Here is a 27,971-nt window from a genome sequence, read left to right on the forward strand (position 1 = left end):
AGTCCTTCCACAACCCTGCTTTTTATGGATAGGATGGCTCTGGGAAATTTGACCATATTACTGGGTAGATGCCAGTATTGCGACTATACTGAAACAAATTTGCTAATGTTCTTCAGCTTCTGGATTCACTTCAGTCTCACGATCCTTGTAATGTATTCATACGTTATAGGCATGCACAGTGTATAAAGGTGTCATTAAATTTTGGATGTAGGTTTGCTTGCTGAGCTGGAAGGTTCATTTTCAGACATTTTGTCACGATACTAGGTAACATCTTCAGTGAACCTCCACACGAAGCACTGCTGGTGTTTCCTGCTTTCTATTTATATGTTTGGGTTTCCTTGGATTGGTGATGTCATTTCTGGTGATGTCATTTCCTGTTCTTTTTCTCATCATTGAAGATGTTACCTAGTATGGTGATGAAGCGTCTGAAAATGAACCTTCCAGTTCAGTGAGCAAACCTACATCCACATCCTCAACCCAAGCTACAAATCTCACAAAACTCGCTAATGTCATTAAATTCAGGAGCTAGAGCACTTGGTGTCTGACTTCTTTTCCAAAAGCCTCCTAATACACAATAGAGTTTAGCAAGACGATGGAATTAAGATACAAAAGTACAGGGGCTGTGATGACCTAAAAATCCATGATGAAGTACCCACCCAGTGATATGGGTAGTAGCCTAATTCATCAAGATGTTGTCTGGGCTGCAGAGATTCAGCTATGAAAAGAGACTAGTTGGTTGGAGATTTTCTTAGAGCAGAGAAGGCTGAAAGGGGATCTGATTGAGGTGTGCAAATTTATGAGGGGCATTCATAGAGTAAATCGGGAGAAATCTTTCCTTAGTCAAGGCAGTTTTGAGGAGACTTGAGGAATTTTGTTTCAGGGTTCTGGGTATCTGAAACTCATTGTAGTCAAACAGAAGGCTGGAAGAACACAGCAAGCCAAGCAGCATCAGAAGGTGGAGAAGTCAATGTTTTGGGTATTAACCCTTTTTCAGGACCATTACTTTGTCTACTTTGGATTCCAGCATCTGCAGGGATTTTTTTGTCTCTAATTTGGAACTCACTGTCCAGAAGTGTGGCAGAGGAGGGAACCCTGAAGATATTTAAGATCTACAATGAATGCTTGAAACACCGTAGCACACCAAGTGCAAGGAAACAGAATTGGAATAAATAGATGTTTGATGACTGGCATGGACATGATGGACTGAAGGTTTTTTTTTCTTGCTGTAAAGCTCTATGACTCAATGACATTCAAATAGGGAGATAAAGACTACCCAGCACAGTAGGGATTGCTTTGATTCACTTGCATTTGTTTTGCAGTTAATGCAACTCTAGATGTTAGAAACAGCTTATTTTCACCAGATTTATGTCCCTGACTTCATGCTGAATGCAACAGCATCGAAGGTTTAACCCTTTGTTAATTTGCTGAGGGAATGAGAAGTATACAATCCTTCAGCCAGACATTGATCAGACACTGACCCTGATGGTCCACCAAGGCAAAGGGGCCTCCGCGGTGATGTCACACGACCTCACTGCTGACCTTTAACCTGAAGATGGCGGCGCCCGTTGTGAAGAGGGTGATGAGGTTTCCAGTTTCTAAACTCGGGGTTGGATCTTTCCGCGTCGAATCTAGCCTGGCACCAAAGGTATTTGCGCCACCCCGAAGCCTTTCGTTGTGAATCTGCGGTGACTCCCCCCAAACCTGCCCAGGCAGTGAGCCGGAGCAGCGCGGCCTGTGCTCACTGATAGCCGGGGAGTGTGAGGCTTTGCTGCATGGGCTGGCCCCCTGCTTTGGATCCGGGGGCTGTGACACAAATGTTACGGGGACCACGATCATGTTGCTGTTGCAAGATTATCTTGTCCCTGAAACAAAGAATAGTTTCTGTTCTCCCTCTGGTCCCCAGCTGCAACCATACGGCTAGTATAAGTATGTGTGAAGGGAATATAAATATATCTGGTTGGTAATCTATCGCGCAGTGACACTTTGGGTGCAGGGAGGAAGTCGAATCGTTGCTTTTCTGATCTCCTGAATCAATGTGTTGTGTAATTTAGATTTGCGAGTACTTCATTTTAACATTTAATTCAATTATGTGTATTGCTATTGTTGGCTGTACCTAGATTGTAAACTGATGGATTGTTAGGTGTGTAAAGTAAAAGCAGTGGTTGAATTGCTGCAGTTATCATTTTGGATAACTATGGTGCTTCTAGAATTTGCAGCCCCAATAGTATGTAGTTTATATTTTAAAAAAATGAATAAATACCTACTTTTAATCAGCATGTTCATATATATTATGTGGAGATGCATCTCCAGGGCAAATGGGACTTGAATCTTCCAGCACAGATAGGAAGGAAACTTTGTGGCTATACTATTTTTGTGTACAAAGTTAAAAATCACATGACACCAGGTTACCGTCCAATAGGGTTCTTTGGACGTACAACCTTTCGGGGCACTGCTCCTTTGTTAGGTAGCTAGCTGATGAAGGAGCAGTGCTCCGATAGGTTGTACTTCCAAATAACCCTGTTGGACTATAGCTGGTGTTGTGATTTTTTAACTTTTTCCACCCCAGTCCAACACCGGCACCGCCACATAATATTCTTGTGTAAGCAATTGATGCTGATGATTCTTTTCTTTTGAGTGTAAGTATTACAACCAGCTGAATTAGTATTACTTGTTAACCCAGGGAGCTTCATTCTGGCAGAAATTGCTGGCAAAATTCAGGTCAGGCAGCATCTATCGAGAGGAAAAATCCTTTCTGAAGAAGGCTCACTGGACCTGAAATGTTGACTGCTTTCTGTTCGCAGATGCTGGCAGACTTCCTGAGTTTCCCCAGCAATTTCTGTTTTTTGTTTGTTTTCCAGCATCTGCAGTTCTTTGCCTTTTGTTTAGAGCTTCATTCTGACTATCAGTTGAATTGAATCTGCTAATTCAGCTTTATAATGTTGTCCAAGCCAGACAAATTCCCAGCCTATAACATTTGGTTGCACCTGTCATCAGTCATAGAAGAAAAAAAGAAATCATTGTTCTTTATTTATTATTGAGTCATAGAGATGTACGGCATGGAAACAGACCCTTCGGTCCAACTCGTCCACGCCGACCAGATATCCCAACCCAATCTAGTCCTACCTGCCAGCACCCAGCCCATATCCCTTCAAACCCTTCCTATTCATATGCCCATCCAAATGCCTCTTAAATGTTGCAATTGTACCAGCCTCCACCACTTCCTCTGGCAGCTCATTCCATACACGTTCCACCCTCTGTGTGAAAAAGTTGCCCTGTACGTCTCTTTTATATCTTTCCCCTCTCATCCTTAACCTATGTCATCCAGTTCTGGACTCCCTGACCCCAAGGAAAAGACTTTGCCTATTTACCCTATCCATGCCCCTCATAATTTTGTAAACCTCTATAAGGTCACCCCTCAGCCTCCGATGCTCCAGGGAAAACAGCCCCAGCCTGTTCAGCCTCTCCCTGTAGCTCAAATGCTCCAACCCTGGCAACATCCTTGCAAAATCTTTTCTAAACCCTTTCAAGTTTCACAACATCTTTCCGATAGGAAGGAGACCAGAATTGCGTGCAATATTCCAACAGTGGCCTTACCAATGTCCTGTACAGCCGCAACATGACCTCCCAACTCCTGTACTCAATACTGTGACCAATGCATACCAAACGCCTTCTTTACTATCCTATCTACCTGCAACTCCACTTTCAAGGAGCTGTGAACTTGCACTCCAAGGTCTCTTTGTTCAGCAGCACTCCCTCGGACCTTACCATTAAGTGTATAAGTCCTGCTAAGATTTGTTTTCCCAAAATGCAGCACCTCTCACTTTTCTGAATTAAACTCCATCTTCCACTTCTCAGCCCATTGGCCCAGATCCTGTTGTAACCTGAGGTGACCCTCTTCACTGTCCACTACACCTCCAATATTGGTGTCATCTGCAAACTTACTAACTGTACCTCTTATGCTCGCATCCAAATCATTTATGTAAATGACAAAAAGTAGAAGACCCAGCACTGATCCTTGTGGCACTCCACTGGTTACAGCTCTCCAGTCTGAAAAACAACCCTCCACCACCACCTTCTGTCTTTGAGCCAGTTCTGTATCCAAATCTCCCTGTATTCCATGAGATCTAATCTTGCCACCCAGTCTCCCATGGGGAACCTTGTTCTTGTTTCTCTGTGGTAAGTCAAAATATACCCAAATAAAACAACTGCTTGAAATTTAACAAATTCCATGTATACATACCCTTCTTTACTAGGGAGTGGAGTAAGAAGGAAATTACATGAAAGATGAAATAAAATGATCACGAAAGAAAATAAAATGGATATTTGCAAGTGATGTGATTGTTGAGTCATGGAGTGATCGTTAGAAGTAGTGATGGAGCACTTAATTCAGAAGCATTGTGAGATTTTTAAAGATGGAGATGTAAGTGGTGAAATATAGGAAGGGAGTTACAGAATTTTTAAAAATGGCATTGATGTAGTGCTTCAATACAATATATGCTCTTCACTGCCAATAAAGTACTTTGATGTATAGTTAATGTTATAACATAAGAAATGTGCCAGCCAAGTTGCACACAGTGCACTCCCACAAATAGCTGTGTGATAACAACCAAGTTATTTGCTTTTGTGATGTTGATTCAGGGATGCATGTTGGCAGGGATCCTAAGGATAACTCCTTTTGTTTTTCTTTGAAATAGTGCCTCAGGATCCTTTGACATCCATTTAAGAGGAAAGATGTTGTCTTGATTTTAACATTTCATCTGAAAGATGACACATCTTAAGTAATGCAGTGGAATTCAGAATTTTGTGCTCAAATGCCAGAGTGGGACTAGAACACCAAATGTTGTCACTGAGACAAGCATGTTACCAGTTGAGTCATGACTGACATGTAAGATAGAGACTACCAATGAGAAGTGGACAATTAATGTTGGTTAATTGCTGCAGTGTTATTATAAAGTAATATTTCAAAGACCACAATTGTATCAGCCTACCATTGTTGAGTTGAAGCAGTTGTATTTTAGTTTCATTGGAATCAGGCCTTGGTTCATTATGGTATAAATATCGCAGCACTGTACAAGATATTCAATTACAGTTTTACTCATACCCAGCCTAGTCAGTGTATAATATCACCCTTTCCTCCTACAATTTGCTTTATATTGACACCTTAATCAAACTCACTTTTTCCCACTTTTTTTTTCCTTGGTTCTAAAGAGATGGGAAGAGCAAAACTTCAAGTTTCAATAGTTGAGTATCTCAGGGTTATTATTAAATTATGCATGTTTAACAAAGTAAAACACTGCAAGGCACTTCACAAGACCACCATCAAACAAAATTAGCACTAACCTACATAAAGGGGTTTTAGGGAAGATGACTAAAAGCTCGGTCAAATTTGTAGGTTTTGAGGAGTATCAAGATATGAGCAACAAAGCTCTGGATAAGCTGAATTTTAAAGAGACTGAACACAGAATTTTAAAAAAAATGTCCATCTGGGTCACATTTTACCAAGTGATGATGTCTGTGTTTATCAGAATATGAATTCTGTTTTAAGGCAAATGGTTTGAAAATCATAACTTTTAAAATAGTTAAAGAAAATATAATTTATTTTAATGTTTGTTGCAAACCAACTGCCTTACACTTATCACTAATATCACTGTCTTCTCGTCAGATTGTGGAATTAATTATCCTTAGATTATTCTACAATAATTTCAGCAATTGCAGTACTGTTAAACCCATAAAATTTTAACAATCTGCTCTCAATCTCTGTAGAGTGATTGTTAAAAGTACATGTGTTAACTTGGCTCAGTGAAAGCATTTGCACCTGAGTCAGACAACCTTGCATTCAGTCAAAAATCACACATCAGGTTATAGTCCAACAGGTTTAATTGGAAGCATACTAGCTTTCAGAGCGTCGCTCCTTCATCAGGTGATACTGGAGAACTCAATCCTAAAACACAGAATTTATAACAAAAATTTACAGTGTGATGTAACTGAAATTATATATTGAAGCATACCTTGATTGTCTGTTGAGACTTTCATCTGTTTGAATACCATGATAGTTTCACTTTCATGTGTAAATCACAAAACCTTTTATTAAAAAAGTTGCATTCTCACTTTTTAGATTAGAATCAATCTAGACATCATGACATAGACAGAGAACACAGGGGGCTAACACCTTCAACATATTGTCTAGCTATCACCCATTGTTACAGCTAACCCGAGAATGCAACTTTTTAAAAAAGAAGTTTTGTGATTTACACATGAAAGAAATAAAACTATCATGGTATTCAAACAGATGAAAATCTCAACAGACAATCAAGGTATGCTTCAATATATAATTTCAGTTACATCACACTGTAAATTTTTGCTATAAATTCTGTGTTTTAGGATTGAGTCCTCCACTATTACCTGATGAAGGAACGACGCTCCGAAAGCTAGTGGGCTTCCAGTTAAACCTGTTGGACTATAACCTGGTGTTGTGTGATTTTTAACTTTGTACACCGCAGTCCAACACCGGCATCTCCAAATCATGACTTGCATTCAGTTTCCACTGCAAAGCCTTCAGCAACACAATACTAAGAATATGTTGCATTATTGGAGGTGAAATCTTTCAGATTACGTACAATAGCAAATCTATATAATCTTGTTCAGGTGGATATGGAAACTTCTATGGCACTGATCAAAGTAAGAAATATTTATATCTGAATCAACATCTCCAGATAAAAGACAAGATCTCTCTGTGAATCTTGCATGTGTTTTGAGTGCTATGTTTGTCTTCATAACAATGCTAGCATTTCAGAAGTAATTAATTGGAAATGCTTTGAAAGTTTTTTTGTAATGTACAGCTAAGTGAGGCTACATAATTACATTTTGTCAAATATTTATGTAACCTTTAAAATGTACCAATTTTTAAGTGAAAGTTCTTAAAGGAATGCAATTTTTGGTCATTACCCCCAATGAAGGCTTGGCATTATTGTATTTTCAAGGCTGGATTGCTGAAACATGACAGTTATTTCCTTACTCTTTCTCAGTGCAGAAGACCAACATATGATGGGAATGAAGGATAAGGAAAAGAATGAGATATCAGTGGCTACATTTGGAAATACTTTATGGACGACTGTGTCAATCAGCAGGACAACCAGCACAATAGGCAAAGGATAACATTATTTAGAAGGTTCATATCTGGCACAAATTCACACTGTTCATAAAGTGTAAAGAGTGCTAATTGCTCATATTTATTCTCCATTAAAGGGACCAATCAATTATTCATAGACTTAAATATATTCCTGACTTTTAGAAAGTGAAACTAATTGAGTTCCTAAAAGCCTTTGTAGAGGCCTTGTTGGGACCCCATATTTTGCACTGGGTACCAAAAAAAAATGAAGTTACAACCATGTAAATCTTGGGGAGGATTAATTGCACAATTTGCTGCAAACCTATCTCATTATCCATAAAATATGAAAGAGTGCTGAATGGCTCATGTATTTTGCATTAAAGTAATCAAATAAAAAATCTCCATTATCTCCATAGGTCCAGCAATTTTTTCTTCCCTCCCCAGCACATATCCCCAGCTGCAATCTCTGACTTTTTTTTCACTGTAATCTTGCACTCAATTTCTGGTCGAATATTTTCCTCTTAATGGTTGAGTCATTTGTTGTGTCCTCTTTGCCTCCTCTCTCCACCCCAAATGAGGTTTTGCAGTTATAATGTCATTAAATACTAAAGGGAGAAAAATCAAAGAATGAAAAGTGGAAGAGAATAAGGAAACATAGGACTAAAACTTGCAAAAGAGAATGAATGGGTTTGTGGCTTTGGTGGGCTGAGGGGCGGGGACTGTGTGGGTATTTGGAAAGAAGCAGAATAAAGGAAAACAAGGCGAACCTAGCTAATTTTCTGAAGAGAGATGTCTGTCTTGCTAGAAATGTGAAGCAATAGCAGCTCTGGTCTCATCCTCTTATTTGATTCAGGCTCTCCTAAATCACTGCTATTCACATTCCAAGGTACAGTCATTTTACCTGTTCTTCCTCCCAACTTGCATATTAAATCAATTAATTGTGAATGCAATGGGATGTGAGATGTGGTTGTAACTTATTGCATTCCCATAATTATTGAGGTTAAAAACATATTCTGGAGTGTCATTTCACCTCCGACTGGGAAGATGTCTATGGCTCAAAACACTGAACTTCTTTCTTGTAAGTCCAAATGGAATTTGCCACAACTTCCTGGTTCTAAGCATTTTAAGTTTGATGTAAAGTCGGGTTTTATATGATTTGTTTTGATGTAGTGCAAAACAATGAGTATGGTCCTTAATTGGAAAACTCTATGGAATGGTTACCAATGTCTTAAATTTAAATTGCTGGCTTATTATTTTAGCTTAAATTCAAATTATGTAGTTGACCACTTCAGACAGAAAAGTTGTTTGATTCCATATAAAGTAGATAGATATGGTTCCAACTTTAATGCAGATAATCAAAATCTGAAATAAAAAAGGCAAAATGCTGAAAGTAGTGAGATTGGCAGCATCTCTGGAGAAAAATAGTTAACATTCCATACTGTAGAGATTCTATGATTTTATGATTTCAGATCAATGAACCTGATGTTGTTGGTATATTGGTCCCAGCTTTTGTCTTTGCAAGACTAGTTGAAAAAGTTGCAACAACAGATTGAATGAATGATAAAGCCATGTTCATTTAAGCTTCTTTATTTTGTACTCAGAGAAATAAAGTCATTTTTGTTCCTTATCTGTGATTGGAAGAATTTGGTTTCCTAAAAAGAAAATTCAAATATTTATAGCTTTCAAAAAAAACCAGCCATCTTAATGGGATATATTGTTCATGCTAATAATTGAATTGAATATGGATAATATTACTTTTAAACAATTGCACTTTGTACACAAAGTATGTTCTAATTCCCAGCATGTCTTTGTTATTTCATATGATATGTTCTTTGAATATTAGATTCTATACTAGCTAAATGTTGTAATTGGAGCAGACCAGCTCTTACTTTGTATCTATAGTATTTCCAGCCATCTTCTCTCTGAATCTTTTGATATTAACTCTGTGTAATGCCTTTATTTTCTTTTACTGTCAAGTTTCTTTTTTATTATTATTTGTTGTCTTTCAGCTTTCTTTGTTGTCAACATAATTCCAAAGTAACTCCCCTGTCACTTCACCCTACCCCTTTCTTTCTGAGTACTATTTACATAAATGTTGTAATGACAGGATTTTTCAGATAAGAGCAGTTGCCAGTTGATTCTCCCCAACACCTTACCCAATGAATAAAAAATCAGCTGTAAAATTAGCATGCTTTTCAGCTTTGCTAGGCCTTGGATAATTTATGAGTAAATTCGACTTGAGATTGAAAGAATGTGTGTTTACTTGTCACATGCAAAAATGCTAGTCACTTTAGCTTTCAGAAACCATGTGTGAAACAGATGTTTTTTTGAGGACACATTACAGTAGAACCACTGACTGTAGAGTACATCCCACAAAAAAGGAATCCCTTACAAGCTACTAGATGTAAAGCAGTGAGAATTTTCCTTATGAGTTGCAGAAATTATACGTGCACGATTTATAACTTTGATTAGACATTTTATAAGCTATCTTTTCTAATTGGAGCAGACTTTTTAAAAATTCTGTGAGCTGACAACATGTCAGTGATAGAGTAGGTGTATCCCAGCAGTTCTTCTGCATTACTGATTAAGCAAGGTTCTTAATGTGATTTTGTTCAGTTCCAGTTCATGAGAGATGAGAGTGAGTATACAGTATTCAAGATAATTACCTTTCCGTCAATTGAATTACAAATTTCAGAAAAGTGCTGAAGTTTCAGATTGCTTTGGTATTAGTGATGCTTATGAAATTGTTTCCTTTTTCAGAGTGTACCATATATGCAATGTAAGAACTATTTAGGCCATGGAAAGATAATGGATATTTTATTAAAAAATATATTTTCCTCAAGCAAATGGTGACTCCCTTTGTTTTTAGTAAACCACTGAACTTATTTAACAGAAAGACTAATGAGACAGAATGCAAGTATTAAAATGAGCTTGGACTTGGTTACCGGTGTGGGGCAATTGCAGTGAGAATTTGCAGGAATAGTCTGATGGATGGGATTATGGAATAACAAAATAATTTGTTTCCCAAATGTTAAACAGAAATGGGAAATAAAATGGGACAATAGCACAGGAGAGGAATTCATTCAAGGAAGTCATGTTGGGAACGTGAAAAATGGAGACAACAGTGAATTACAATGAAATGGAGCACAAAGGAGAAGCTGTGGAGAAACTATGAATAAATGGTTCCAAAATACTAAATGTCAGATTAAGCAAGATAAAGAATCATAGTATGCTGTGTTTGTAGTAATCACAAGACATTACTGGTAATACTTTCCAGAAGAGTCTCAATGGAATAAACAGATGAGACCAGATTAGGATGTATTAAACGTAGAGTTGAGTGGTTACCTTGATATAAAAGGCCATGTCAGGAAATGTGAAGGAATTTAGAATATTTTTTTGAAGGAAGATGTAATGATAGCTATTTTTCAAAACGCAACTCCAGAGTTTAGGTTTGAAAATAGATCTAGAAGGAGTAATTGGATTATTGTGACTGCGACAAGATGAGATTGAGCAAACATATACTTGGACCGTGGGAAGGAGATGCACTTTGCAAAGTCAGGACAGAAGAGGGAGACAGTATACCTGTGAATGGAGTAGATGGAAATTTAGAAGCTGTCAAGCATGTGTCTTTTTTTTGGAGTTCATAAACTGCTTATGTTTATTGTCAGACATTTGGGTTGAAGTTACAAGCGACAGATATCCAAGAGATAGTTTGTGATGGAAAGAACAAGAACAAAATACTGCAGATGTTGAAAGGCTGCAATAAAACCAAAAATGATACAAATATTCAGCAGGTCTGGTGCTGTCTGTGGAGAAAGAAATTGCAGTAAGTATTTGAAACATAGCTCCATAATTATTGCTGGACCTATATGTTAACAGCACTTTGTGTAGGCTGTGCTTGTTGCCACCAAAATTGCTGGGGGCACACTCGCCCCCACATGAAGTTGCAGTGCCTGTGACATCACAGGCAGCAACACCACAGTTAGTGTTCTGCATCAAGGAATAAGCCCATGAGTAGCATTGAGCAAGTCAAAGATACTTTAATAATTGAAACAGCAATAAAATTGTTCTTTTTCAAACATTTTCCAAAGTACAGGTGCTTGATGTGACTCCATCAACCTAATATGTTTAAACATTGTAATTGTCACACAATATTTAACCTCAAAGCACCAGTCAAAAATCCTAGGATCATGGGTTATTTTCTGCCCTAGTCTTTAACACTTGGTTGACCCCTGCTTACCACTTCACTCCTCCGCAACCCTCATTGTCTCCCTGCCATTCGCTGCCCCACTTCCTTGCTGTTTGTTCCACGTAATTGAAATAACAGAGTGGCAAGTGGGAGGGTGACAATGAAGAACCACACATGATGGCCTCTGAGTTAGTAAGCAAAGAGCCACATGAGCAAGTGGGTGTCAGCCTTTCAGTGGGTGCAAAATGAAAACATGGGTGGCACCAGTTTCCTGTTCCAGTCTAGCTGCAGGACATAGTGTTTCTATTTTGATTTTGTGATAAGGAAAAGAAGGTTTGGAAATGTTCTTGAAATTGTAGGAAATTTCCAGGAAAGTGAGCAGTTGTAAACTGATATTTGAACTAGGGAGTGTACCATTGAAACAGAGGTTGGAAATTGCCTGTGTCATAGTGTGAAGACCATTGCGAATCTGACTAATTCGAAGTAAATTAGTACAGGTATCAATGGTGATGGTAAGTTGGACTAAACAGAAGAATGACCCTTTTTTTTACAATGAAAGTGGAGATGTTTTCGATTGTTACAGTGTAGAGTGATGGTTGCAGCATCTAAGGTTAGCAAGACAGAATGTATATTAACGATTTCATTGAGGAAACTGCACATCATATCACCAAGTTTGTGGATGACACAAAGCTGGGTGGGAGAGTATGCTGTGAGGTGAATACAGCCAAGCTTTAGTGTGGACAAGTTAAGTAAGTGGGCAAACACATGGCAGATGCAGTATAATGTGGATAATTGTGAAGTTATCCACTTTCGTACCACAGCTAGTCAGGCACATTATCTAAATGATAATAACGTGGGAAAGATAGAGATCTAACGAGACCTGGGTATCCTTTTATGATAATTGGTTGAAATAAGCATACAGATACAGCACGTGGTAAAGAAGGCAAATGGTATGTTGGCCTTCATAGCAAGAGGATTGGAGTGCAAGAACAGGGATGTCTTGCTGTAATTTATACAGGGCACTGGTAAGACCACACCTGGAGTATTATGTGCAATTTTGTTTTCTCCGCTTGAGGAAGGATTTCCTGGTTATTGAGGGAGTATAAAAAGCTTTACCAGACTGATTCCTGGATTGATGGGACTGACATATAGGGAGGGACTGGATCAGTTAGGACCATATTCAGTGGTGTTTAGAAGAATGAGACAGATGTAATCCTAATGGATTAGATCGGCCAGATGCAGAAAGGGTGTTCTCATTGACCAGGGAGTCCAGAACCAGGGATCACAGTCAAAGGATGAACATTAGTCCTTTTAGGACAGGGATATGGAAGAATGCAGAGTTATAGGGATAGGGTTAAAGGGGTGAGTCTGGCGGGATGTTCTTGAAGGGTCGGTGTGGACTCAATGGGCTGAATGGCCTGCTTCCACACTGTAGGAATTAAGCTTGTGGACATCAAAGACTCTCAAGAAAGACGGAAATATTTCTTCAGACTAAAGGGATCAAAAGATTGGGGTAAAAGCAGGAACATGGTACTGAGTTGGATGGTCAGCCTTGATCATATTAAATGACAGAGCAGGTCTGAAGGGCTACTCCTGCTACTATGCTTTATGTTTCTAGGTTAAAAAAAATGAAGTTTTCAAAGATTGGCTTTTGTTAAAAGCAGAAAGTTGGTAGATGGGTTGTGTGTAGAATGTTGGAGTTTGGCCATGCTTACGAATGGAGGTTGGGTCGGGCTGAAGGAGCCTGAGCAGATAACGAAGCAACTTCATGGAACTTGAAGTCTGAAGGATAAACAGACATTGCACAAGTTTGAATGAAAGTAGAAGGGAGGAGATTTGGGTTAACAAAATGCTCAAGGTTTTGGTAATGATTCTTCAGAGATGAGATGGTCTCGCTGATGTGGGTGAAATCTGGTAAAATCATCCGCTACCAAAATAGATTTTTAGGCAAATTGATTTCAATGTGGACTTCACCATATCTGGGACCTTGTGCTATTTATTGAGAGCACCTCATAGAACATAAAACATAGAAGAGTACAGCACAGAACAGGCCCTTCGGCCCACGATGTTGTGCCGAGGATTATTCCTAACCTAAAATAAAATAACCTAACCTACACACCCCTCAATTCACTGCTGTCCATGAGCATGTCCAGCAGTCACTTAAATGTGCCTAATGATTCTGCTTCCACCACCACCAATGGCAATTACTCTCTTTGAGAAGAAACTACCTTTGACATCTCCTCTATACCTTCCTCCTAACAACTTAAAACTATGGCCCTCGTGCCAGTCAATCCTGCCCTGGGAAAAAGTCTCTGGCTATTGATTCTATCCATACGTCTCATTGTATACCTCAACCAGGTCACCTTTCTTCCTCCTTCTCTCCAGAGAGAAAAGTCCGAGCTTAGTCAACCTCTCTTTGTAAGACAAGCCCTCCAGTCCAGGCAGCACCCTGGTAAATCTTATTTGCACCCTCTCCAAAGCCTTTCTATCTTTCCTATAATAGTGCGACCAGAACTGGACACAATATTCCAAGTGTGTTCTCACCAGGGTCTTGTAGAGCTGCAGCAAAACCTCATGGCTCTTAAACTCGATTCCCCTGTTAATGAAAGCCAAAACACCATATGCTTTCTTAACAACCCCATCCACTTGGGTGGCAACTTTGAGGGATCTATGTACTTGCACACCGAGACCCCTCTGTTCCTCCACACTGCCAAGAATACTGTCTTTAATCCTATATTCAGCATTCAAGTTCAACCTTCTAAAGTGCATCATTTCACATTTATCCAAGTTGAACTGCATCTGTCATTTCTCAGCCCAGCTCTGCATCCTGTCTATGTCACGCTGCAGCCTGCAATAGCCCTTGATACTATCAACGGCTCCTCCAACCTTTGTGTCATCAGCAAATTTACTAACCCACCCCTCAATCTCTTCATACAAGTCATTTATAAAAACTACAAAGCGTAGAGGCCCAAGAATAGAGCCCTGCGGGACACCAGTTACCACTGACATCCAGGCAGAATATTTTCCATCTACAACCATAGCCTTCTGTCAGCCAACCAATTCTGAATCCAGACAGCCAGATTTCTCTGCACCTCCTAACTTTCTGAATGAGCCTATCATGGGGAACGTAATCAAATGCCTTGCTGAAGACCACGTACACCACCTTCATCAACCTATCATGTCACCACCTCAAAGAACTCCATAAGATTTGTAAGGCATGATCTGCCCCTCACAAATCCATGCTGACACTCTCAATGAATATAGACAGTGGTGAAAGGGAGAGTGTGTTGGTCAGCTGTTGACACAAGATTCACTGTAGCCTAGAAATTAAAGAACTCTTATGTAGTAATATACATGGAATAGAGTAGAAGGCATTACATGCTAAACCAGGTGCTGTTTTATGTTTTGAGCATACATGCACAGTTTTTATTCCAATAATAGCAGACATTATTGAAGTACTCATGTCCCAAGATATGCAGAAACATTTTATTGCCATTGTATATATTTTCTAACAGCCAATACAGTAGCACGTTACTGAACTGGTTAGAAATGGTTGAAATTTATAACTTGTCTGTTTTCCCTCCCCTGTTCTTCTCTGCAGACTAAAATAATACATCTACATTTTTTGTACAGTTTTTTTTCTTCAAAGCTGATATTTCCCGCTCAAGAACTTTTAAATCACAAGGTAAAACAGGATCAAACCATGAACTGTAGTTCCATGTAATATTAGAAATGCCAGGTGGACTGTCCCAAGGGTCCTGGCAAAATAATGGGATGAAAGCCTTGTAAAATATATAAAATGAGCAATATGGTCTTATTTAGAGGCATACTGTAAAGTTTTAAGTGCAGTAAGTGTACCACTTTATCCTTCACAAATCCAAAATTCAGTTTGAAAGGGAAAAATATGCTCTCGTCTAAAATTTTAAAATAATTTGTAATAAATGAGTAACTACTGATTCAAAAATAAGAATGGAAATGATGTGGTTGTGTAATGGTAGCTTTGAACACTTAAGATATAGATTACAATAGGAAATCTCTAATAGATTAATGCAAAGATCTTTTCTCTCTGTTCAAAACCTGGGTTCAGAATCACAAAATACTAAGTTATTTGTTTCAATTAAATGTAATCTATTCTCTGGTACTGGATTGTTATGTGATTTTCTTTCCACCCCATAATTAAGGTGGTTTCAGTGACTGCTTCCTGTACTTAGAAGTATGTATTAGGTGAAATACATGGTCTTTCCTTAAACAGGTTCCTCAAAGCTTCTTATTGACCATGTCTTGGCAAGTTCCATAATAATTTGCTTTGATTGCAAACTGTTTATTACACTTAACAAAACTTTTGGATTTGAAATTTATTGAATGTCTTGTTAACTCAGCTGAACCAACAGTGCAGCAAGCAGAAAATAAATAAATAGAAAGATTGTTATAAATTGGCTTTATAGTTTTTTTTTCTTTTAACTTGAATTCAAGTAAAACGTGCAAGCTACTAAGTGTTTCCTCATTTCCAAAATGATGCAGGATGTTATCAGAAAAACAGTGAATTATTTGAAGGGATAAAGTAAATACATTGTAAGTCAATAATTGGCCCAGAATTTGATGGAGTGTGTCAACTCATAACCTGCCTTGTTCGAGGTTTGCATAAAGATTTGTCACTCGGTCGCCAGTTCCTGTGGTAGGGGTATGTTTGCTGAGCTGTGAAGTTGATTTACAGATGTTTCGTCCCCTGCCTCGGTGACATCTTCAGTGCTTTGGAGCCTCCTGTGAAGTGCTGCTGTACTGTGTCTTCTGCAAATGATTTGGCTCTGTTCCTGCTGCTCCGCTTGCCAGTTCCGGTTGTTTGTTGTAGTGGCCGCATATTGGGTCTCGGTCAATGTGTTTTGTTGATGGAGACAGTGGATGAGTGTCATGCTTTTAGAAATTCTCTGGCTGTCCTCTGTGTAGCTTGTTCTATGATAGTTGTGTTGTCCCAGTCGAATTTGTGGTCCTTGCCATCTGTGTGTGAATACTTGGGACAGCTGGTTGTGGTGTTTAGTGGCTAGTTGGTGTTCATTGATGCAGATTGCTGGTTATCTGCCTGTTTTTCCTATATTGTATTTCCTGCAGTCTTTGCATGGAATTTTGTAAATTACGTTGGCCTTGCAGATGATGGATATATAGGGTCTTTTATCCTGGTGAGTTGTTGTCTGTGCGTGACTGTTGGTTTATGGGCTGTCATGAATCCCAGTGGTCGGAGAAGTCTGGCCGTTAATTCTGAGACAAAGTCTATGCCAAGAACGATATCCCTGCAACTTCATCCGCAAATGCCTAACAGACAAACAACGCGACGATCACACGACCAGCTGTCCCAGATGAGAAGGATCACAACTTCAACTAGGACAAGACAACGGTCATAGGACAAGCTATACATTGGACAGCCAGAGAATTTCTAGAAGCATGGCACTCATCAACAACCATGTAGACCTAAACGCAATAAACCAACCACTACAATGAACAACCGGAAGCCGCAGGAACGGAACCAAATAAGTTCCAGAAGAGACAGTACAGCAGCACTTCACAGGAGACTCCAGAGTACTGAGGATGTCACCCAGACGGGACTAAACATCTGCAAATCCAACTTCTCAGCTCGGTAAACATACCCACAACCGCAGCATGCCTTGTTAGACTTTACCTCCCTTTAACTTCAGCTAAAATCTTTTGCCTTTAGGATTGATGGAAGTGGGAATTAATAATTGCCTGTTGTGAAACTGCGAGGAATTCAGGGCATCTAGGACTTTGGTAAACAATCGGACTCACAATATTCTTAAGCAATTTAAAGAACAAAGAGGAAAGACAGTGAAGGAATCCCATGACCTAGGAGTTTAATTGAATTAAGAAAGAGAAACCCCAGAAGCATGAAAATTTGAATTGAGGAAAACTAAAAATAAAATTTAGGGAAGTATTATTTTTAAAAAAAGAACCTATGAGAACAAAATTTTCTGATCATAGGAATAAGTATCAGTAATTTCAATTTCTTCCCTGCTCTGGAGAAATCAATTGACTTTGCAGAAACATCATTAAATGGACTTTTAACGATGCTACCTATCCTAACTGTGTGCATATTCATTAGGAAAGAGCAGCATTATCTTGAAATTCACGGTCTTGTGCTCCTATTTTCACAAGCCTGGTGGTTAAAATCTTGTAACAAATTTTGGCAGTTTGGACCTCCTGAAGTGTATCAACTTGCGAATTGTTGAGTTGCTTAAGAGCAAGAGTCATATAGATGTTAAACTCACCTTTATTTTCCAAACAATTTCAGAGCCATTAAGTGGGGCAGCACAGTGACTCAGTGGTTAGCACTGCTGCCTCGCAGCGCCAGGGACCCGGGTTCGATTCTAGCTTCAGGTGACTGTCTGTGTGGAGTTTGCACATTCTCCCTGTGTCTGTGTGGGTTTCCTCACAGGTGCTCTAGTTTCCTCCCACAGTCCAAAAAGATGTGCAGATTAGATTAATTGGGTCAAATTGGGAAACTGGCACAAATAACATAGAATTTTAAGCACAAATTGGGTCAGGTGAATTGGCCATGCTAAATTGCCCACAGTGATAGGTGTATTAGTAGGGAGTAGGTGAATGGGTCTGGGTGGGTTACTCTTCGGAGGGTCGGTGTGGATTTTTTGGGCTGCAGGGCCTGTTTCTGCACTGTAGGGAATCTAAGCTATTAACCTCAAGTGCTATAACAGTTCATAAAATAGAATACCAAAAGGGTTTATATGTATTGATAGCATCATTTTCAATTCCACTCCGTTGCCTGAAGATGCAATCTTTTTCAGTGCTGTCATGCCATAGGAAGCATGGAGTTGAAAATGGAGCTGTACTTACAACAAGTGTGTGATTCAGATGGAACCAATATAGAAAGTGTAGAGATTGATATTTGTGAACTTCACTTTCATTTGAAATTCAATCTTGGGAGCTTAATTTACCCAGTTTAACCATAAAATTAGGCTTGAATGTCCATGTACATCTCGCTTGCAACGTGTTGGGGGGAGGGGGTGGCAGTTGTCACATGGTAGGTTTTTCCTTAAGATATCGCGTTATATCTACCATTTCAAATCTCCTTTTATTATTTTCACATGCATTTTGCCTTACTGGAAAATTTTAAGAGCTCCATTTTAATTATTATTTTAAAACATGTTTTGCATGTAATGTTTATATTGTCCGCTGTCTTCGGGATACCAAAACTTGTTCAAGGCTATGTGCCATAATGAAGAAGCTACAAAATGTAATTACTGTTGGACCTGCGCTACTGACTACACAATCCAACAACTCAGGAACAATGTCAATCCTATAAAATGTGTTCCTTGCTCCTGAGAGTGCCCTAGAATGATCTACAAGGCAGCAAGGGTCATTAGTCAGTTTACTGGGCAGTAATAAGATTAGATTAGATTCCCAACAGTATGGAAACAGGCCCTTCGGCCCAATAAGTCCACACTGACCCTCCGAAGAGTAACCCACCCAGACTCATTTCCCTATAACACCTAACACTATGGGAAATTCAGCAAGGCCAGTTCATCTAATTTGCACATCTTTTTGGAATGTGGGAGGAAACCAGAGCGCCCGGAGGATAGGCAAACTCCACACAGTCACCCGAGGCTGAACTCGAACCCGGTTCCTTGGCACTGTGAGGTAGCAGTGCTAACCACTGAGCCATCATGCCGCCCAACGGGTTTGGCATGGAATAATGCAGGCTGGAGCAACAACATATTTTAAAGTCCAATATTGCACTGGTTTCTCAAAGGATTATTGTTTGCAAGAATTATGTTGGATAACATTGTTCCAGGCAGCAGAGAGGCGCTGGAATAGGAGGGCTTAGTGAGCTGTAGTACTCTCAGCTGACAAGGGATGGGCCTCCAGTCCGAAAAACAACCCTCCACTACCACTCTCTGTCTCTACCCTCAAGCCATTTTGTATCCACTTGGCAAGCTCTCCCTGAATCCCATGTGATCTAATTTTACTAATTAGCCTACCATTCGGAACCTTGTTTAAGGCTTTACTAAAGCCCATGTTGACATTATTTACTGTTCAGCCATCATCAACATTTTTGGTTACATCCTCAAAAAAACTCAAATCCAGTTTGTGAGACATGATGTCCCATGCACAAAACTTTGCTGACTATCCTTAATCAGTCCTTTTCCCTCCAAATACGTATAAATCCTATCTCTCAGAATCCCCTTCAAAACTTACCTACTGACATCCGATTCATCGGTCTAGAGTTCCCAGGCTTCTCCTACAGCCTTCCTTAAATAAAGGGACAAGATTAGTCACCCTCCATTCCTTGGCACCTCACCAGTGGCCATAGATGACACAGATATATTTTCTAGGAGTCCTGCACTTTCTTTCCTGACTCTCCACAATATCTTGGTTCAGGTCCCAGAGATTTATCCACCTTTGTTTTTTAAGACCTCAGCATCTTCTGAAATGTTGACTGTTTTGAAGACATCAATATATATTTCCCCGAGTGCCCAAGCCTCCATGTTGTTTTCCACAATAATAACCAGCCTGAAATATTCATTTAGTATATCTCCCACCTTCTATGGTTCCACACATATACAACTTTGTTGATCTTTTAAGGTGCCTATTCTTTCCCTAGTTGCTCTTTTGCTCTTAATTTACTTTATAGAATCTCTTTGGATTATCCTTAACCTTATCTGCCAAAACTATCTCATATCTCTTTTTGCCCTCCTGATTTCCCTCTTAAGAAAGATCCTACATCCTTTATACTCTTCAAGGGATTCACTTGATCCCAGTTGTCCATTCCTAATTTATGCTGGTTCCTTATTTTGACCAGAGCCTCAATGTCTTTGTTTATCCAGTTAAAAATCACACAACCCCAGGTTACAGTCCAACAAGTTTATTTGGAAGCACTAGCATTCAGAACGCTGCCCCTTCAGGTGATTGTGAAGCAAGATCATAACACACAGAATTTATAAAACAAGGTTACAGTGTCATGCAAGTAAAATGATATATTTAACAAACAAAGAGTCTTGTTGAGTCTTTCACCTTTTGGGATGCGTTACAGGTTTTGGTTCATTAATATGTAAATCCTAGAACTTCTTTTGAGTCACATTCTCAAGATAACTTAAGACTTTATTTTAAAGAAAAAGATGGCATCTCAGCTCAGACAATGAATTAAAGGTGTGGGATCAGAGTCTGTCTGTATCCCAATCTTGAGTCAGACTGGTTCTATTTCCAAAGTGGAATTTACAAAATATTATATGGATTGACTGCATTGTCTGCCTGCAGATTGTGCATTTTTTGAGCAAAATAGAATGTATCTGCAAATATAATTCTGCACATGTAAGTTCACCCCATTGACTTGTGTTTGTGTGTGTGTCTGTGTGTTGTGATTGAGTGCACATGAGAATGTGTATTTGCGTGCGTGCAAGTTTGGTAAAGTGTGTGTTTGGTTGTAATGGGGTATAAGCCTGTGAGAGGGTGCATGCGTGTGTGGGTGTGAGTGTGGGGGTGTATGCGTGTATGTATGAGAGAGAAAACCGAAACCTGTAACCATTCTAAAAGCTGAAAGCCTTAACAACAATCTAGGCTTGTTAAATATATCATTTTACTTGCATAGCATAGTAATCTTGTTTTATTCTGTGTCTTATGGTCCTGCTTCGCAACCACCAGATGAAGGAGCAGTTCTCTGAAAGCTAGTGCTTCCAAATAAACCTGTTGAACGATAACCTGGTGTTGTTTAACTTTGTCCACCTCAGTCCAACACCAGCTCCTCCACATCATTTGTTCATCCATCGTTGCCTACACTTTTCAGTATTACCTTTGACTGTAGCAGGAACATAATGCCTCACTTTTTAAAGCCTCCAACTTGCCAGACACCTCCTTACCTGTGACCAGTGGTGTTCTGCAGGGATCTATGCTAGGTTTGTACGTTTGCAGATGACACCAAAACTTGTGGTATAGTCAACAATGAAGGTGGTTATCTAAGATTACAAAGAGATCTTAATTAATTGGATCAATAGGCTGAAGAGTGGCAGATGGATTTTAATTTGGATAAATGGATGTTGCATTTTGGTAAAACTAACAAGGGCAGGACTTCTACACTTAATTGCAAGGCGCTGGGTAGTTTTGTCAAATAGACCCAGAGGTTCGGGTACATAGTTCTTTGAAAGTTGTATCACAGGTAGACAGGGTGGTTAAGAAGGTATTCAGCATGTTTGCCTTCATGGCCCAGACCATTAAGTATAGGAGTTGGAATGTCATGTTGAGGTTATACAAGACATTGGTAAGACCACTTTTGGAGCACTGTGTTCAGTTCTGATCATTCTACTATAGATTATTACTAAATTGGAGAGGGGTTAGAAAAGATTTCCCAGGATGTTGTTGGGACTGGAGGGTTTGAGTTTTAAAGAGAAGCTGGGTAGGCTGGGCCTTTTTTCACTGTAGTGTAGGAGGTTGAGTGCTGACCTTGTAAAGATTTATAAAATCATAAGAGGCACAGATAAGGTGATAAGCTAACGTCTTTTCCCTAGGGTTGTGGAGTTCAAAATTAGGGGGCATACTTTTAAGGAGAGAAGAGAAAGATTTTAAAAGGGACCTGAGGAGCAGCTTTTTCACACAGAGGTGGTTCGTATGTAGAATGAACTGCCAGAGGAAATGGTAGATGCAGGCACAGTTGCAACATTTATAAGACATTTGGACAGGTACACGAATAGGAAAGGTTTAGAGGGATATGAGCCAAATGCTGGCAAGTGGAACTAGTTTCGTTTGGGAAACTTGGTTGGAATGGATGAGTTGGACCGAAGGGTCTGTTTCTGTGCTGTATAACTGTATGACTCTATTCTTAAAATACACACTTAATTGCAATAAATTAATTTTAGGGTTTTTCAGGACATCCATAGCTACTTGAGGAGAGAAGACAGCAGTTAAAATAATATTACGAAAATAACGGGGTGCCTAAAACCTCTAATTATGTGCAAATGCTGCACGCAGGCAAGGTTGGATGCATGGAAAAACAAGGCAATCCAAAAGCTGCTGTCAGAATCATGCTGTTCTGCCATTAACTTTGTAAAAATATGCACTAAACTCACCGCAGTATGGAGGTATGTCTGTTTTAGCCTAATTTTTCTTAATGACATGATAAATGTTAGTGCCGACATTGAAATAAACTGTTACAAGTATAGAATCACACTTCTTCAAGGTTTAATTATTGTTAGAGATTTTTTAAAATGTCGGACGTTAAATTTAAAAAATTGTCCCCTTCCTCTTTCTCTCCGTACCTGACTTGATATTGAATTCACCCACTCTATTTACACTTGCCTTTCACATTGTTAATTTCAATCTGTTTAAGGAGATGTGCAGTTGCATGCCTTGTTTGCCTAGCTCCCAGTTTCTCTCACTGTGACTGCAGCCACTATCATGTGGCTATCGCCCCATCTGAAAAGCTGATATGTCAGAATTGAACAGGCCTTCACACTTTCCAACTGCTAACATTCAGCTCTTTGGGTGGCAAATGAATCTGATTTATACAGAAGATGTTTGAAATCAGTTAATTTGGTCTTTGTGCATGACTGATGTGGCAGCAAGTTTGCTAATGGAATGTTGGTTGCTTTGTATGTGATTTTTTACTCTCCTTGGCACAAATTTTACAGTTTTTTCCCAATAGTCAAAGATCTGGGAAAGTTAAACTCATCAAAGCTCAAGCATTTTGTTATTTAAAGTGTGCCAAAATTAGTGTCAAACTGTGACAGGATTGTACAGTAAATAGTCATTGAGCTGTACAGCATGGAAACAGACCCTTTGATCCAACTCGTCCATGCCGACTAGATATCCTAACCTAATTTAGTCCCGTTCGGCAACATTTGGCCCATATCCCTCTAAACCCTTCCTATTCATATACCCATCCAGATGCCTTTTAAATGGTGTAACTGTACTAGCCTCCACCACTTCCTTGGCTGCTCATTCCATTAGCACACCACCCTCTGTGTTAAAAAGTTGCCCTTAGGACCCTTTTAAATATTTCCCTCTCACATTAAACCTATGCTATCAACTTTTGGACTCCACACCCTGTGGAAAAGACCTCGGGTATTCACCCTATCCATGCCCTTCATGCTTTTATAAATCTCTCGAAGGTCACCCCTCAGCCTCCAACGCTCCAGGGAAAACAGACCCAGCCTATTCAGCCTCCCCTTACAGCTTAAATTTTCTAACCCTGACAATGTTCTTGTAAATTTTTTCTGTACCCTTTCAAGTTTCACAACATCCTTTCTATAGCAGGGAGACCAGAATTACACACAGTATTCCAAAAATGGCCTAACTAATGTCCTGTACAGCTGCATCATGACCTCCCAACTCCTGTATTCAATGCGTTGACTAATAATATGGTTTAATTACTTCTACAACTGATCTATGTTACAACCTGGAAAACTTGTGCTGTAATGAGTTTAATTTGAGGCTTCCAACCAACTTTGTCACCTATCAACTTTGATATTCCCTCCAATTTCTATTATATTTCTTATGGATTTATGTAATAATCCATAAGTAATCTAAGGGTTGGAGTACTGCAACACCTATATTTTAATATGCTTTCATTGATGAGCAATTGAATAGACTAGCTTGGATGCTAATGAGGTATCTTAGGGAACCCTGTTATGTTCAAAAGCACCCTGGTAATGTGTTAAACAGACGTCCTGTTTGCTCTTTAAAGGAGATGTAAAAACTCCTGTAGTGCTATTTGAAGCACATCAGTGATCACTACATAACTAAAAATAATTTATTGTCCGTGAAGAACTTTGCGTTGTCCTGATGCCACAAAACACATACGTGTTTTCTTTATTATTTACAAAGATGTTCAAGTACATGTTCAGTTTCTATAATTTTCTTTTTGAGTCAGAGTGTTTGCAGTGATCCTTATTGATATGCAAAGATACAGCAATTATTATTGTGAAGTTCATTATGCAAGCTGTATTTGTCATTTGATGAATCACCAATTGCCTTTTATGTGTGTGTGTGTGTGTGTGTGTGTGTGTGTGTGTGCGCGTGCGTGGTATGAAAAGAGAAATGTTGGCTTAAAAACCAGGAAAATTCCCTGTGTTACATAAAACCCTAGATCAGAAAAAGCAATCCATTAACAGATGTTGCACCCAATAATGTAGGCACCTTAGGTTTGGGAGTAAAAAAACTAATCCATGTAAAAAAACAGATCTTATAGATGATGGTTCTTCTAGGGATCAAAGGGTATAGGGGAGAAAGCAGGAGCAGGGTACTAAGTTGAATGATCAGCCATGATCATATGGAATGATGTTCAAAGAGCCAACCTGCCTATTCCTGCTCCTATTTTCTCTGTTTCTAGTTGAAGTAAAAATATACTTGTGATCATATGCTGAGTTGTTCCATTTGTGGGACTGGACTGATTGTATTATAATTCAAATTAAGGCTGCAATACAGTGATAATGACCACTTGAACCAGTTCAATAGATGTGGCAGCCAGCATAGAGATAATAATTCTGTCAGCATTTCCAGCATCACCAAAACAAGATCTTGTATTTGGAAGTACTTTTGCACAAAACCCATATGTCAGGAAGTGACATTCTTATAATATGTTAAGAGCACCTGGTGTCAAATACTGATTGTTAGAAATCGTCTTAAAATGGTAGGTTTAAGATGATAAGATTAGAATATTTTGCAGGAAATCTCACATCATTGAAGTGTGGTATATCAGCACATCTGTAATTTTATATTCTATATTGAAAACATTGAAGTAAATAGACTAACAAAAGTTGTTCATCTTTTATGTGCCTTAAACAGATGGAAGGAGCCAGTTTTACTAGAGCAGGAATTTTACTTACTCCTGGCACTAATTATGAAATAGTTAAATTTAGGCTCATAAGCAGCCTTGATGAAAAAGTATGAGACAGTTCCAGATGTTTTATGTGATTTATTGTATGCAATACTCCCAATGTACCTTTATCACCCTTTGAGTTTTGTAATGTGTATGTCATATTTCTGCTTTCTTTTCCTCCCCTTGATGACAGTCAGTTGTGTAGCCATGACACTAAAGAGTTTGATTGATACGTGGTCTTGTGGTATGATCCCACACAATTTCCAAACTTGACAAAAGTAGATTAACAAAAGTGTTCTTCTAAACAGGCTGTCTTCAGTAAGAGTATACAAAGAGTAGAGGTTAGAAAACTGACAGTGCCAGCACTGTACAGCACCTGTATCAGCATCTGGTACAAAATGTTGGGTGAATATTTTGCTGGGAGACTTTATCACAAGAAAGATCTCCCCCAAACTGCCCGGTTATTTTTAAGATTCCAGATGATGATAAATATGCGCATTTCCAACACTTTCTTTTTATTTTAGGTGGTGTACAAGCCAGTAATCCTCCAATCCTGTCTTTTAGCATTTTTCCTCACAACAAATTGGAAGTTTCAAAGTTGGTTTTGCTTTTGTTATTCTGGGTTAACAAATGTCGCCTTGTATTTCTCTGAAGGTTAATGCATTCCAGTGACTGTGCCAGATGAGGCATGTGACTCCAGAAATTTATGGAGTGCTAACTCAAATCACAGGTCCCTTGGTATTTATAAAAATGAATGATTTCATTTAAAAAGCAACATTGCTAATTGTGAATCAGTCTGCTTGTCGTAATGTAATTGGGGGTTTCTTCAGTGCACAATGCAGAGTTTTAAGTCATTGTCAGAAATAAGAGAAATTGCAGGTAATGATGGTGTTATTCAGGATTTATTACCGAAACGTAACCATGAGGCTCTTAAACCTCATTAGGAGCTGGTTTGCGAAGATTTTGGGAAAGTTGTTCTTGCTGGCAGCAGGGTTCCTGGAATGTTGCCAAACATACACACAGCAGCAGTTCATTATCAACGACAATGACAAACTCCAATTTGTGACTGTTGTTCCAATCTATGGTATGAATCACATCTCTGGTTAAGGGTGCCGATTAATTGAAACCTTTACACATAGTAAAATCTCTTTCCAGGCAATTTGGATCAGTGTAAGGTTTTTTGTTTGGGTTGATTATCATCCCGTTGATGTCAGTGTTCTACTTGAATGCAAGGCTCTGTGCAGATGTAAGATTAATATTTAGTCACCAGGTGTTATTCCTTTTTATGGGTGGGTTAAATGGTTTCAATGAACCCTACAAGTCAAGTTCAGTTCTGAAATTCACAATAGCAAACCCTAGTATTCCTGACTAATTATTAGCGATAAAGGAAAACTTTTAATATTGAAAATCTGAAGTAAAAGTAAAATATTATATGCTGCAAAGAGATTAGCTGATCCTTTATCACATTGGTATCTGGGACCTTTTTTATTTCAAAATATACTTTATTCATAAAAAAATCTTATATATCGAGACACAAACACAGTTCAGTTCTATATAGTGGTATGTCAAGGAAACATGCACATTGGAGTTTGACTCCATTCCAGGCAAACCAAAGGCACCTCTTACTTGAACCACATATTTACGTGCATTTGAAAGACCAGGAGGGTCCAATAACTAAGTGAACACCCATTTAACATGCACAGGAAGACCTTAGACAGTGGTCTTTCCCCACTGCACCTCATTAGTACTTAGGACCTTGTATGAAGATTAACTGCCACATTGTACTTTTAACTACATCTTCCCATCTTAAAATCCCTTCCTAGCCTCAACCTTCACTGGCAGCAAAGTCTCTTTTTCTTAACAAAAAAACAATTCTCTCATCTTTAAAAGCTTTTTTAAAACCCAGGCTAACTACTTCTGCCCATATTTCTCACCCCCTCCATTTTGTGCTAAGCACTTGGAATATTATCAAAGTTAAGTGCACAGGTCTAGAAACTCTTCTCAATTACTCTGGGTTTTCTTCAGCACAGCTCCTTAGCGATCATCAACTGGCACAAATAACATAGAATTTAAAGCACAAATTGCATTTTGTGGAATTCAGAATTCTGTGATCTTTTAAGACCACCAAGAGGACAGACCAAATGCCCCCATATCTGCCAGACCATTCAATGTGATCAATATGGCTGATCATCTGCCTCAGCTCTGCTTTCCCACCCATTCTCCATATTCCTTGCTTTGCTGAAATAGATGACATCTAGCTCCACCTTTTAATATAGTCAACAATAGAACATCCATAACCCTCTGGGACAGTAATGACAAAGATCCACACATACCTGAATGAAGAAATTTCTCCTTATTTCTAGCTAAATCATCTGTGGTTCTAGATTCTCCAGCCAGGAAAAACAACCTCTTTGTCAACCCTTCAGGCCTCTCAGAATCTGCTACGTCTCAATGAGATGACCTCATTCTTCTAAATTGCAGAGTATATAGGCCCAATTTAATCATCCTTTCATCATAGGACAATCCTTGTCCTAAGGAACAGACAAGTGAACCTTTGTTATACTGCTTCCTATACAAACATATGCTTCCTCCGATATGGAGATCATAACTTTGCACAGTACTCCAGGGTGTTTTTCTCCAAAACCTTATGTAATTGTAGCAAAATTTCTTTATGCTTGTATTCCAAACCCTTTGCAATAAAGACCAAAATGCTATTTGCATTTGTAACTGCTTGTCTTTGCACAAGTTTATTGAACATAAATACTTAACAGTTTAATATATTTTATTTTTAAAAATTTCTTTTTCTATCCTGATTACCAAAGTGAATAACGTCACTCTTGTAT

General features: G+C 38.9%; 1 protein-coding gene across 3 annotated transcripts in view; it reads left to right on the forward strand.

Moving 5' to 3' along the window:
- Window positions 1-1,545: 1,545 nt before the first annotated feature.
- The window catches only part of wars2 (tryptophanyl tRNA synthetase 2, mitochondrial), an 80,192-nt gene continuing 53,766 nt past the window's right edge, over window positions 1,546-27,971 (forward strand). Inside the window, exons 1-2 of one of the 3 annotated variants that reach the window (XR_009645242.1) lie at window positions 1,556-1,645; window positions 7,026-7,168. Coding sequence is in view for 1 of the 3 variants with exons in the window: in XM_060833095.1 (XP_060689078.1) it covers window positions 1,553-1,645 (93 nt within the window). In the remaining 2 variants the exon portion in view is untranslated. Of the gene's footprint in view, window positions 1,646-7,025; window positions 8,388-27,971 lie in introns of those variants that run through there. The other 2 variants (XR_009645241.1, XM_060833095.1) reach the window with 2 other exon arrangements.

This window comes from Hemiscyllium ocellatum, chromosome 12 (genome assembly GCF_020745735.1).
Source record: "Hemiscyllium ocellatum isolate sHemOce1 chromosome 12, sHemOce1.pat.X.cur, whole genome shotgun sequence".
NCBI lineage: Eukaryota > Metazoa > Chordata > Chondrichthyes > Orectolobiformes > Hemiscylliidae > Hemiscyllium > Hemiscyllium ocellatum.